General features: G+C 34.7%; 2 protein-coding genes across 2 annotated transcripts; one reads left to right on the top strand and one right to left on the bottom strand.

Annotated features, from left to right (window-relative positions):
- Nucleotides 1-240: 240 nt before the first annotated feature.
- LOC136035755 (uncharacterized) lies at nucleotides 241-1,716 on the bottom strand. The gene has a single exon (XM_065717725.1). It carries the CDS (start codon nucleotides 1,714-1,716, stop codon nucleotides 241-243), a length of 1,476 nt encoding a protein of 491 aa, XP_065573797.1.
- Nucleotides 1,717-11,562: 9,846 nt separating this feature from the next.
- On the top strand, nucleotides 11,563-12,351 carry LOC136035476 (small COPII coat GTPase SAR1A-like). The gene has a single exon (XM_065717289.1). The coding sequence runs from the start codon at nucleotides 11,563-11,565 to the stop codon at nucleotides 12,142-12,144; it is 582 nt and encodes a 193-aa protein (XP_065573361.1). The 3' UTR covers nucleotides 12,145-12,351.
- Nucleotides 12,352-14,620: the final 2,269 nt, after the last annotated feature.

Genomic DNA, 14,620 nt, shown 5'->3' with positions numbered 1-14,620 from the left:
GTATTCTCCTTCCTGATCAACACGGTTGGCTTCAAGATCATTTTGAAAATCTTGTGGATATGGTTTGCTTCTTTTTTGGCTTGAATTTACCTTTGATAACAGTTACCATTCCTGATTGCGTTGAAATGGGTGTTTCTTTTTGCAAAAGGCCATAACTTTCAAAACGTGTTTTGTAATTATGGACCGTGGTTGACTCTATATTACTGCCACTATGATAGAGTGAGTTGATATGAAACAAAGCTAATCTTTAGTGTACCCTAAAACTGAAAAAACTTTGCCAAAATCTTCGTAATCTACGTAGTTTTTGTTAGTCAAAACATGTATGGTTCGAAGGGCAAGAGCTTCCAAAGCTGGGCAGTTTTCCTCTTTCAACCAATTTAAAGGGAGTTGCATAAATTTACTTATTCGTTTAACGCAACTAACAAGATCATCAACTGTGATCTTGTGATCAAGATCCTCGTCAATAAACTTGAATATTATTGACACTCTTTTCTTACAGAAATTTGAGCACATTTGTTGGAGTTCCTCCATGCTTATTGCATCATCGTCGTCATTATCGTGGATGTAAATCATTCTTTTAACCATACCTTCATCATCTAGGTTTAGCAGATGCATAATCTCACATCCGTCCAGCTTGCCATTTCTATCTTTGTCGAGAGTTTGGAATAACTCTGGGAGTTTGTGACGGTGTTTTAGGAACCGTGCTCCAAATTCAAAATAAGTTGACAAAACCACAGGCAAAATAAATTCCCATAATGTTACACTAGGAGGAAGTTCTGGCCCGCCACCAAATGGAGGGTATAAGACAATTTTTAAAGGTGCTTTACCGCGTATCTGGAGGACAGATCCAGGGTTCTTTTCCCTCCCACAGTAATTTGGAGATGAAAAAATACTTCTTACTAAAATCTGACCAAGGTGGTCATGAAAAATTCTATAGCCCTCGTGATAGAATTCGTGCCCACGTATTATTTCTTGTAGCCCATTCTTTTCTAAGAAGTGATGTGCTGCTAAAGCCGTAAAATAATATATATTATCTCCTCTTTGACTATTTTCAAATAAATCTTCATGCTTTTCTTCAAAGTTATCTACAGGGTCTGCCCATAATATATTTTGCAATGCTACTGACATTCTTCTTGGCTCACACAAACGATTATCTGTATTTAAGTCCCAAGTATACGGTGGATAACCTTCTTCAAAGTATGGAATACCACCATGGACACACCAATATTTGTCGTTGACAACAGCAGCAACGGGCAAATAAGTACAACACTTTATAATGAGGTTATAAATGTTTCGCGAATATTTCATCATTATTTCCTTTTGCGCACCATATTTACGTGTCATTGATCCTGATTCATGGTTTCCACGAACGAAATAAAATTGTTTGGGGTGAACAAGCTTCCATGCCAGTGAATATAGAAATGACTCCAAGTTTTGAGGTCCCCGGTCCATGCAATCACCAAGTTGTATCATAACGTGATCGGCATTGGAACCTTCTTTGAACTCTTTTCTATACATATTTTTCTGATGGTCATACTGGCCATGAATATCTCCAAATAAGGTTACGTTTGTTGCATTTACATAAATGACATTAGGCTCCTTTTCTAAGATTTTAATTGCATCGTCTACCAGATGTATTAGATCCTCGTCTTCGGGTAAGCAGAATTCTGTAAACATTTCTTCTAAATTTCTTAGAAAAACTTCATCATATTCCATATTTACTTGTTTTCTTCAAGCTATTTTTTGCCACATTTAAATCTCATCATCGTGTTTCAATTCAGTATTTCCGTATCGTGATACAAATGTATTTTGAAAATGAATTAATAAATTTCACTTATTTGGGTTTTCTTTGATATATGACAATAATTTTGCTCTTTCTGTCTTTCTATTATTTTGCTCTTTAATTTTGCTCTTTCTGTTTTTCTATTCTGCCACCAGACTTAAAAGAATCAAAATTTCCCTTTCCAATTTATGCAATGAAGACCATAATGTAGCATTAACAGATGTCCTACAATACAAATGCATAATATGGTTTTTATGTTTTATGTGTTTTTATCTGTATTTACCAAATATATTAAAAAACTGCTAAAATGCAAAACTAAAGTTAATCTCTGAGATAGAAAGAAAATGTATGCCATTTTAATCCTATCGAGCAGAATGTTTAACTTCATCATAAATACCTAAATAACATTCTAGTGTTTTTACTGGATTTGTGTTTTTATTTTTACTTTACGTAAAACCAACATTGAATGATCTTAAAAGAAAATAATGTTGATTTCTTTGGTCTCATCACCCCAAGTTAAATAAGGATGTTTTTGAAAGGTTTATTGTGTATACTAAAAAACAAAAATAAAGTTGAATTTAAAGAAGAAGTTTTTATTACGAAAGTAAACAGCGAATTTGAAACTGAAAACGAAAGAGCATTATTGCTTCGCCGATTACATTAGATATAATTACGAAACTACCAAAACAAGCTGACATATTCCGATGTAGTTTTTCTCCAAAGATATTTTCCATTCTCCTCCAATGTCATTTGTCAGTTTCCATTTTCCTTCATTTGTCATTTTCCTTCGATAATATTTTCCAATACAAGTTTTGGCAGCTACTGTTTTACATAATGACAAGGCGTCTGAGGCCCATACAACTGACGTTTCACGTCTTAATTAAAAGTGATACCAGTCATCCATATAATTTTCATTCTCTCTATCTCCATCTATCTATCTCTCTCTTCTTCCATCTTCATTTTTGTCTCTCTCTCATTATCTCTCTCCTCTCTTTACCTGAGAGGGGAGAAATTTCCCTGTTTGGGAAAATTCGTTAAGAGACTTAATTTAGAAAAAAAGATTGATGACGTCATGTTTATATGCATCATTGGTTGGGGTGATATCATGCACTAACATAAAAGTCATCATTCATATTACATTAATCAAACAGTTCGTGGTAACGAACTGTAGTAAGGAGCGACCCGGCTCAATAGTAACCGAAACTCTAAAAAATGATTTTTTTTAGCTTTTCCTCCTCAACGCTCCGCTCTTTACGCTAAAGTTGTTTACTGTTTTTAGAAGTAAAGTTAAGAGAAAGAGTCAAACTTTAGCGTAAAGAGCGAGGCGTTGAGGAGGAAAACCCCCTTTCATATACGGAGTAATTTCTGGTCGTTTTAAGTTTTAATGTCGCTCCTTACTTTCATTAAAAAAAAACTTGTTTTTTTTTATTTTTTTCAAAATAGAATCAAGTTTCTACCAAAAGCTGCATTCAGATATTGTGAAAACTGCAAGGATTTTTAAGGTGTCTAAGGAATAATTTTAGTGTTTTAATTCAAAATCGGAAAATACCTGAAAATTATAAAATCAGTTTCGTTTTTATTAGATTTAATATACTCGATGCGTGATTAATCTTGTAGTTTTGAACGCTGCCAGTTTTATAATCAAACAGTTCGTGGTAACGAACTGTAGTAAGGAGCGACCCGGCTCAATAGTAACCAAAACTCTAAAAAATTGAATTTTGATATCAATAGCTACATCAAAAGAATCGCATTTTAATGCTGATTTTAAATATATAAGTTTCATCAAGTTTAGTTTTACCCATCAAAAGTTACGAGCCTGAGAAAATTTGCCTTATTTAAGAAAATAGGGGGAAACACCCCTTAAAAGTCGTAGAATCTTAACGAAAATGACACTATCAGATTCAGCGTATCAGAGAACCATACTGTAGAAGTTTCAAGCTCTTATCTACAAAAATGTGGAATTTTGTATTTTTTGCCAGAAGACAAAACACGGGTGCGTGTTTATTTGTTTGTTTTTTTTTTTTTTTTCTTTTCCCCAGGGGTCATCGTATCGACCAAGTGGTCCTAAAATTTCGCAAGAGAGCTCATTCTAACGGAAATGAAAAGTTCTAGTGCCCTTTTTAAGTGACCAAAAAAATTGGAGGGCATCTAGGCCCCCTCCTACGCTCATTTGTTTCCCAAAGTCAACGAATCAAAATTTTGAGATAGCTATTTTGTTCAGCATAGTCGAAAACCATAATAACTATGTCTTTGGGGATGACTTACTCCCCCACAATCCCTGGGGGAGGGGCTGCAAGTTACAAACTTCAACCAGTGTTTACATATAGTAATGGTTATTGGGAAGTGTACAGACGTTTTCAGGGGGATTTTATTTTGTTTGGGGGTGGGGCTGAGGGGAGGGGGCTATGTTGGAGGATCTTTCCTTGGAGGAATCTGTCATTGGGGAAGAAAAATTCAATGAAAAGGGCGCAGGATTTTCTAGCAATACTAAAAGAAAACAATGAAAAATAATTATGAAAACTTTTTTCAAATGAAAGGAAGGGGTAGCACTGAAACTTAAAACGAACAGAGGTTATTACTTATATCAGGGGTTCTAAAAATACTTTAGCATAAATAGCGAGGTATTTAGGAGGAGATAAATACCTCGCTCTTTATGCTAAAGTATTTTTAGTAATTTCAACTATTTATTCTACGGCCTTTCTGATTCAGGGGTCATTCTTAAGGAATTGGGACAAAACTTACCATTTATTGTAAAGAGCTAGGTATTAACGAGGGTAAAAACCCCCTCGTATACATAATAAAAATATAAGATTATGAAAGTTTGTTACGTAAGTTAATTCTTAAGTTACGTATATTTTTTACTAATAAAAATATTCGTTAAAAATTAAAAGTTCTAGTTGCATTCTTAAGTAACCGAAAAATTGGAGGGGAACTAGACCTCCTTCTCCACCCCTTATTTCTCAAAATCGTCTGATCAAAACTAAGAGAAAGCCATTTAGCCAAAAAAAAGAATTAATATACAAATTTCATTTTAATAATTTATGTGAGGAGAGCCAAAACCAAACATGCATTAATTCAAAAACGTTCAGAAATTAAATAAAAAAAAACTAATTTTTTTAGCTGAAAGTAAGGAGCGACATTAAAACTTAAAACGAACAGAAATTACTTCGTATATGAAATGCGTTGTCCCCTCCGCAATCCCTTGCTCTTTACGCTAAAGCTTTTAATTGTTTTAAAAAGTAGAATTGTGGTAAAGAGTCAAACTTTAGCGTAAAGAGCGAGGGATTGCGGAGTGGACAACCCATTTCATATACGGAGTAATTTCTGTTCGTTTTAAGTTTTAATGTCGCTCCTTACTTTCAGCTAAAAAAATTAGTTTTTTTTATTTAATGTCTCTAAAAAACGAGATTTTTAACAAAAAAATTTCAATTGTTAAAAATGATGATGATTATTTGGAACCACCACCTGAACTGTCAAAGGCAATGGAACCGAGGGAGGGGCATGAGTGGCTTAAGTTCAAATTGGGAGGAAATCGACAGCCTGGCCCATCGGTTGCGAAAGGGCAAATAGGGACAGGTAAAGCAAAGGGCATTGGTAAATTGTCTGAGGCAATGAAAATCGAAAGTGAGGAGGGGGGACAGATGCGGTTAAAGAATATGAAAAAGCGAGTGTTAAAACGTGTCAAAAATGAAAGTGAAGATTAAAGTCACATGTGGTTAGAAGACATGCGAAAACGAGAATTAGGGAGCGTCAAAAATAAAAATGAAAAGTAAAAACACAGGCAATTAGAAGACATGACGCACAGAGATCTTCTGGCCCGCAAGAACCAGCTGAATAGGTCTGAAGTTTGAGAAAGGTTGCTAAAAGCCAGAATTTTAGAAAAGAATATTCATGTCAGTGACGTAATTTTTGTATGCATCAGTGCAGATGACATTATGTACACTGTGCCGTTATGAGTCACCCCAAAAATATCGATCATCCCTAAGATTTTATAACTATATAGCTTAGTTCTACCCTAAGATGGATGGATGAATGATACAGTATCTATCAACAAGTGAAAATGGCATCATTTTAATACATTCCTGAAAAAGGCTTATGCCAGCTATGCCTCTTACTAAGACTATCAGTCTTTGCTTTTTCTCCAATTAGCCATAGATTGATGGCAACTTGATATTAATTCAAAAATCAACAGACCCAATCTCGGCCTTCGGGAGCGAAGGCCGAGAACTGAATTTTATTTCAGTTCTGAGTTCAATCTATAAGGCAATTATGATGAAAGTTGCACCGGTACTTGCAACCTAGTATCAGGGTTGCAGCGGTAAGTAGCAATCAGGGTTAGAGTGGTATCAAGGGCGCCAGCAGAAAGTTTTCCAGGTGATTGTAAATGTGATTGGGTGACAGGATATATATTTCGGGGTGGTTTTTTCGTAGGAATACGTTTAATTTTAAGTTCTTATAGAAAAACTCTCAAATGCAATTGCAATTAAATTGCATGCAAAATGAAACAAAAGATAGTATATTTTAAATTACAAGAATTCCTGACAAAGGGATCAATTTATTTAACTAAGAATATATTTGATTATTATGCATTTAATATTAAGAGAAAATCAAACTAAAACCAAAACAACAGAAAGAGCTATTTTTTCCATAGATTACAACAAATGTAGACATGTCTTTATCTCCCACGCCTTAGAACAATTTACGGAAAGTGTAGAGGTACTCAAAAACTATCCTGCCTGCAGAAATACCATGTTTTGATCTTATACTGGCCATGTAACATGTACCTCTTTCATAGCAGGACAATTCTTCCCCTCGAAGTTAAATCCCTTATGTATCCAGACATTAAAATAAAATAGAATAGCGAGAGAAAAACAAGATTTAAACTTACTATACAAAATGACCCTCTTTCTTTTTATTGTCCTATTCAATTTAATAAAATGAAAAGGTTGAAAAGAAATTCGTCACAAAAGAATCTTATAAACAAGTTTAATAACAAACTGGAAGTAAAAAGTGACTTGGGTTAATATTCACCAAAGCTAAAAATGAAAAACTTATGAAACCTGCTGCAGTAGCAGTATTGGCTTTTTATGCTGATTATAAATATATTAAATTCTTTCAGTTTATTGTTGCCCACCCAAAACGAAAAATAAAAAAAAAAACGAAAAATTTGCCTGATTTTGAAAAAAGTTGAAACAGCCCCAAAAAAGCAAGTGATCTGATTGAAATCCCTTTATTAGATACATCATATCAGAGAACCCTAACGTAGAGTCTGCAAGCTCCAATCTTCAAGATATGGAATTTTGCATTTCTTTTCAGAAGAAACATCCTCGATGCATGCTTATTTGTTTTGTTTTTCCCCAGGGGTGACTGTATTAAACCGAATGTCCAAGATAATTGAGAAAGGAGCTGATTCAAACGTAAATTTAAGTGATCATAAATATTGGGCCAGTGGAAAGTCTTGTTCGCTGACATTTTAGGGCACCAAACTACGACTTTACCCCGAGGAGGAAGAATTTGCAGTATATTTAAAACTCTGAGAAGCTAATTGATTTAAAAGTATCACCAACTATATTTTAGGCTTCCAAGTTGCAGAAGAAGTAATGCAGTTCGTTACGTAAGTTAATTCGTAAATTACGTATATTTTTTTACTAATGGAAATGTTCGGAAAAAATTAAAAGTTCTAGTTGCCTTTTTAAGTAACCAAAAAATTGGAGGGCAACTAGGCTTCCTCCCTCGTTCCTTTTTTCTCAAGATCTTCCGATTAAAACTATGAGAAAGCCATTTGGCAAAAATAAATTAATATGCAAATTTCGTTTTGATTATTTATGTGCAGAGAGCCAAGATCAAAACATGCATTAATTAAAAAAAGTCCGGAAACTAAATAAAAAAATAAATTTTTTTAAAGGAAAGTAAGGAGCGATATTAAAACTTAAAACGAACAGAAATTACTCCGTATATGAAAAGGGGTTTTCCTCTTCAACGCCCCGCTCTTTACGCTAAAGTTTTTTACTGTTTTAAGAAGTAGAATTAAGAGAAAGAGTCAAACTTTAGCGTAAAGAGCGAGGCGTTGAGGAGGAAAAGCCCCTTCTTATACTGAGTAATTTCTGTTCGTTTAAGTTTTAATGTCGCTCCTTACTTTCATATAAAAAAACTTGTTTTTTTATTTAATTCACTAAATAAAACTTGGCAAAAAGCCTCACAGCTGAAATATCTCCTATAGTTTCAATAGTATAGTTCAAATACCAGTAAATCCGTCAAACAAGTTAATTTGGCAGAGTAAGAGCACTGAATAAACGAATATCGAAAACTAGGTCAAATTCAAATTTCAAACTAGATTGCAATTTATAATCCTCGTAGGATTATAAATTAGGATCTCTAGGTGTTATGTCATTGAACTCTGAATCAATACTGAGAATTGAGGAAGAATTGATTTTTTTGTTACTTTAACAAAATCATTTAGAAAAAATGTTTGTGGAAAACTGGAAAGGGGTCACTCAGTTACAGACTATAACTTATATTTTATGGCCCCCTTCCCCCTGTTGGCCCCTCAATTTTGGTACCTCGAAATTTGGACCTCGATCGAGCTTATTTTTTCTTAGCTGACGTTGGTTCTCTCCTTCTTCTCCTATCTTTTTCGCTATCTATTTCCATCGCACTAGCTTCATCTTCACCATCGCTAGTGTCAGACTCAGCGTCAACTATGTTAGAACACATGGTACCTATACATCGTATTTAGATAAAATTGAATAAAAAAAGTTTTTTTTAACTGAAAGTAAGGAGCGATATTAAAACTTAAAAAGAACAGAAATTACTCAGTAATTGAAAGGGGCTGTTCCCTCCTCAACGCCTCGCTCTTTATGCTAAAGTTTGACTCTTTCTCTCAACTCTACTTTTTAAAACAATAAAAAACTTTAGCATAAAGCGCGGGGCATTAAGGAGGGAATAGCCCCTTTCATATACAGAGTAATTTCAGTTCGTTTTAGGTTTTAATATCGGTCCTTATTTTCAGTTAAAAAAACTTGTTTTTTATTTAGTTTTTGAATTAATGCATGTTTTGATTTTGGCTCTCCATACATGAATATTAAAACAAAATTTGCAAATTAATTTCTTTTTATGGCTAAATGGCTTTCTCATAGTTTTAATCGGATGATTTTGGGAAAAGAGGAGCGAGGGAGTAGACCTAGTTACCCTCCAATTTTTTGGTTATTTAAAAGGCAACTAAAACTTTTAATTTTTTACGAACGTTTTTATTAGTAAAATTACACGTAACTTACGAATTAACTTACGTAACGAACTTCTATATTCGTATGTTTTTTTGCTTATATGAGGGGGTTCCGCCCTCATCAATACCTCGCTCTTTACACTAAAGCTTAAATTTCGTCCCGATTCCTTAAGAATGGCCCCTGAATCACAAACGCCGTAGAATAAATAGTTGAAATTAATAAAATCACGTCAGGGTAAAGAGCGAGGTATTAGGTGGAGGTGAACCTCTCATATGCGTAATAATGTCTGTTCGTTTTAAGTTTCAATGCTGTTCCTTACTTTCAGTTGAAAAAACTTTTTCATGTGTATGTTTTCATTGTTCTTTAAAAAAAAACACACTAAAAAATCCTGTGCCCCCTTCATGGGAATTTTCTTTTCCCGTGACAAATTCCTCCATGGAAAGTTCCCCCAAATAACCTCCTCCCCTGAACCCCTCCCCCAGCAAAAATACCGCTAATTGTGTCTGTACATTTCCCAATAACCATTACTATATGTAAACACTGGTCAAATCCCTCAATCCCCGACTACGAGCATGGGAGGGGCCAAGGTGCCCTCTAATTTTTTGGTCACTTAGAAAGGGCACTAAAATTTTCAATTTCCGTTATAATGAGCCCTTCTCACGACATTCTATGACCGATTCAGTGGTTCCCTGAATCGGTTCATTTATGAACCGATTCAGGGCAAACCCTACCGGTCACGACATTCTAGTTTGACTCCAGGGCAAACTAGCTGTTGGGGTGGCGCGAAGCGCCATCCCAACAGCTAGTTTTAAATAGATAACATAAAACAAGAATTATCTGAAAAGTTCCTTCCCTGGGGTATGGCCTCATATTTTATTGATGTCGCTCCCTGTTTCTGTGCGATTCTATTTTCACTTTTCCAACTAAGAAAGATTTTCTCCTGTGGGTAGCAATTACTTTTGAAAGAAACTTTTCCCATCATGTAACTCTAGTGGATATTTTGCATATATTTATCCAACTCACGATAGTTGAAAATGATCTGTTCGTTGTAATAGCTATAAGACATTTTTACTCAACAGCTTGGACCATCAGATTTGACAAATATATCGAAACAACTAAAGCAAAGGGCAAAAAATTGTCAATGTAATGTTTGACAAAAATTAAGTAAAAATAAATTTCCGAATGGGAAACAATTCAAAGTGGGACTTGCAACCACTGAAGCAAAACATTAAGTATCAAAACTAACCGATGAAGCTGTTCTGGGCAACATGGCCTGGGGGCGCCACAGCTGGGGAACTCTCCATCTTGATCCAACGTTTAAATTTGATTCGGCTTTTTTGCTTGTATTTTAGTCGGGAGGGAGGCAGTGCAACTAATTTTTCCTGGGCACCACCAGAACCAACACTAGGAACAGCTCTGCTGGTGGCACTCATAATAATTGTTTATTTTCACAAAATTCACTAGTTTTTTTTTTTTTTTTTCAATTTTTCCTCTTTCCGAATTCGTCCCAAAATACGACAAAATGACATCAACCGTAGAAACTGAAATATTAAAATAAAATGCATGTCATTGTGTTCCTGGTATACATCAGGAATAAAAGCGTGACATCTTTTGACAAGATTATCGAGGTCTTTCAAAAAATTTCAAAATTTGTTTCTTTGGAGTCCTTAAAACAAGAGTTGAATTCACTGTTTACTGTTGAGACTTTGTCGTCAGCTCCAATATTGCTACGAGGGGGGGGGGGGGGAAATTAATGACTTGGATGCGATGTCAAAGCAGGAGTTGGTATCGGTATTTTAAATTTATCATTTGATATAAGGTAAGAGACCTATGGACCTGAGTGATTTTCAAAGCCGGCCATTGAAGCTCTTCACGGTTTCTGTTTTGAAGGAAACGGGCTATAATGTGTAATTTAGATGGCTCTCATAGTTCATTGACAAAAAAAGGTGTTATGTGTGAAGAATTGAGAATACCCAAGATTCTTGATTGACTATGAAACAAGTTTACCGTTTGGTTTGATAATACAACACAAGCATCTTTTGAAAAGTTGCTTATCAGGGGTGAGACGTCATATTCCCTATCCCTGGTGTTCGCTTCAATTGCCTGACTCCCTGTTCTTAGCTGTAATAGAACAGGAGATTCCTCTAATGCTCTACTACAAAGAAAAACAGTGCACAGACAAAGTTTAACAGCAGCAAAATAAAGTACTTCATCCCCCCTCCCTCTGAATATATACTTTTTCCAACAGTCCGCTCAAGACATTATTTATATTAATATAAATAAACACTTGTTTAATATGATTAAACACGTCATACTTTTGTAAACTTATCTTTCGAACATATAATTTTTTTTTGGATTTTGTAGCTACAATCTTTTTCTTATTATATATAATTGAATGCATAAAAATTTTGGTTTCTTTTATATGATGAATAAGGTGCAAATTGTAATTTTTTCAGTCAATAGAAAATTTTCACAATATTGTTCTTTTATTAAAGGATAAATGCTTGATTCCAACATAAACATTTAGATATTAATTTATCTTCATTAAATTTCAGAATGTTCATTTGGGACTGGCTCACTGGTATGCTTAGTTACTTAGGACTCTACAAAAAATCAGGCAAGCTGTTGCTTTTGGGTCTCGATAATGCTGGCAAGACGTCATTGCTGCGAATGTTGAGAGATGATAGGATGGGACAACATAACCCGACCATACACCCAACTTCGGAAGAGCTGTGCATTGGCAAGATCAAGTTCACCACTTTCGATTTGGGTGGTCATAGATCAGCAAGGAAAGTGTGGCTAGATTACTTCCCTCTTGTCGATGCCATCGTTTTCCTGATTGATGTTGCAGATCAAGCCCGATTTGAAGAGGCAAAACAAGAGTTGAATTATATATTAACAGAAGAAACTTTGTCAACAGTTCCAATACTGATACTTGGGAATAAAATTGATCTCTTTAATGCAGTTTCAGAGGAGCAACTGCTGTCAGCATTTCAACTCCATCCTGTGAAAACAGGCAAAGGACCAATGGACAAGAGTAATCTTCGTGGCCGACCATTGGAGCTTTACATGATTTCTGTTTTTAAGAAAACGGGCTATGCAGAGGCCTTCAGATGGCTCTCGCAGTTCATCGACTAGTAAAATAACTATTATGCATGAAAGGATAAGGATTTACATAATGCTTGGATCATAATAATGCGAAACTCTTCATTTGTATAAAGTTCTTTTTCTGCAAAGTTTTTGAAGTTTTCAAAGGGATTCGACTAGCCAAAGGTAGAAAACGTCCTCAACTCTAGACTGAACATTATAATATGTAATCAGTATTATTTAAGAACCTCCTCCCTATCTACCCTGTGCAAAAAGGCTTAGTGAAAAGGAATACATCTGATAAAAATTTTTAGTTTTGTTTTGGAAAATGGTGAATATTTTACTGGTGTTCTTATACATTTAAAAAAGAGCGTCAGATACCGTTGATCTCAGTATTGTATTGGATAGTTTAAGATATTTGGGTGTAAAAAAATTTTATGAAAGTTCTTAAGCCGAACTGGCCAGACATGACAATAAACAACAAAGAGAGATAAAACTCTACAAAAAGAAAACTTCAAACGAGACGACGGCCAGTAGAGAGGAAAGACAACGCGGATATTTCACCTGTATCCAAACAAGGCGTCCTCAGCACAAGATAAAAAATTAAAAGAAAACTAATCTAAAAACAAATAAAAACCACCACCAATAATAATAAATACAATTGCCGCTACTTATCCACGTAGGGAAAAGCAGCTATTTGAGTTACTTCAATGAGAATCAAAGAGCAACTGAGGAAAAATTATGAAAATTGAAACTTATTTAATTATTCTGTTGCGAAATAATCCTCTTGTAAGCTAATGTTGAAGCAACTCTTTTTGGTCTAGTGGGTAATCTTGTCCCCTGGTGATTGTGTAAAACTTTAATTCCCCCATTGACAATTGGTTCACTTTTCAAAAGAACATCATAAATTGGGTCAATATTTAAATTCCCTGTGTCTCTGTTCATTGAAATATTAGCAAATATATGTTTTTTAATTTCTATAACCTCCCTCGCCAACTGAGAAAAACCTCTATCATTAGAAATAGCTGTAGCCCCATCAAATTGTATAAAATGTTCGGGATAAAAGAATGTATGTTCAGCTAGAGCCGAAACAAAAGTTTCCGGAGGCTTTCTTAATTGTAGAGTTTTTTCTATTGAGTAGCGATGCTCAATAAATCTTTCAGTAAATTGTTGGTGAGTTCTACCAATATAAAACTTTCCACAGGAACAAGGAATTTTATATACCCCACTAACTAAATCTCCCCGGGTTAAATCCTTCCCAGAATTAAGAAAACTACCTAATGGTCTCACTGATTGGAAACAAGTATTAATGTTATGTTTACCTAAAATTCATTTAAGCATTCCCCCAAAGTAGGTACATAAGGTAAAGAAATGAAACTTTTCGGTAAGTTTAATTCTGTGCACTGTGAAACCCCAATAGCTCTATTGTTGTCTTTAATACGTCTATTTTTTATTATTTTATCAATGAATTTAATCGGGTAGCTATTACAAAATAAAACATCCCTCAAATACAACAATTCAGAATCTGAAAACTCCCGGGAACAAATTCTGAAAGAACAACCCCTCGTTTCACTGAAATAGGGTGGCATGAGTGAAAGTTCAAATACCTATCACTGTGAGTAGTCTTTCTATATACTGAAAAAAGTAAATGGAACTCGCTTTTAATCAATAAGATATCCAGAAAAGGTAGTTTATCATTTTCTTCAGACTCCACTGTAAATTTTACGTTTTTGTCAAAACTATTTAAATGTTTATGGAAAAGGTCTAAAGACTCTAAACCGTGTTTCCAATTGCAAACCACATCATCCATGAATCTGCCCCAGAAACAAGGAGAGAGCCTAAAACTGTGTATGGCGGAGGTTTCAATAGATTCCATGAAGAGATTTGCCAACAAAGGGGAGAGAGATGCCCCCATAGCCAAACCAAACACCTGTTTGTAAAATTCACCTCTAAAACCAAAATAAAGAGAATGTTCATTTGCAAGGATAACCAATTTCATAATGACTTCAATATCCAAAATCGCCATGGTCACATCTTGTATCAAATCAAAGTGCTTTTGTAATTTAATCCTTAATATATCCTCGCACTTTTTCACATTACAATTTGAACACATGGACACCACATCAAAACTACAGACAATTGAATTCTCCTCTAGTGTGAAATTTTTTAACTTATTAGTAAGATCAGTGGAATTTTTTATATGTGATTTTTGTGTTTCTAAGAGTGGACGCAATGCCACCGACAACCACTTTCCTAATTTTGCCACTGGTGATGAGAAAGTTGAAACAATGGGACGGAGGGGGACTCCCGTCTTATGAATTTTAAGTAGACCATAGATCTTTGGTGCGAAACAACCTCTTGGATAAAATTTATTATAAAATTGTGGGGTAATGTTTAAATTATTTTTCAGTGACTCCAATTCCTTTCTAATCGACTTTACATATTTATCCGTAGGATCGAAATCCAATTTCTTGTAAATAGTGGTATCCGAAATGATTGTATTCATTTTACGATCATAATCATCAGT

This window comes from Artemia franciscana, chromosome 14 (genome assembly GCF_032884065.1).
Source record: "Artemia franciscana chromosome 14, ASM3288406v1, whole genome shotgun sequence".
In the NCBI taxonomy this organism is placed as follows: Eukaryota; Metazoa; Arthropoda; class Branchiopoda; order Anostraca; family Artemiidae; genus Artemia; species Artemia franciscana.
This window is presented reverse-complemented; position numbering and strand designations above follow the sequence as displayed.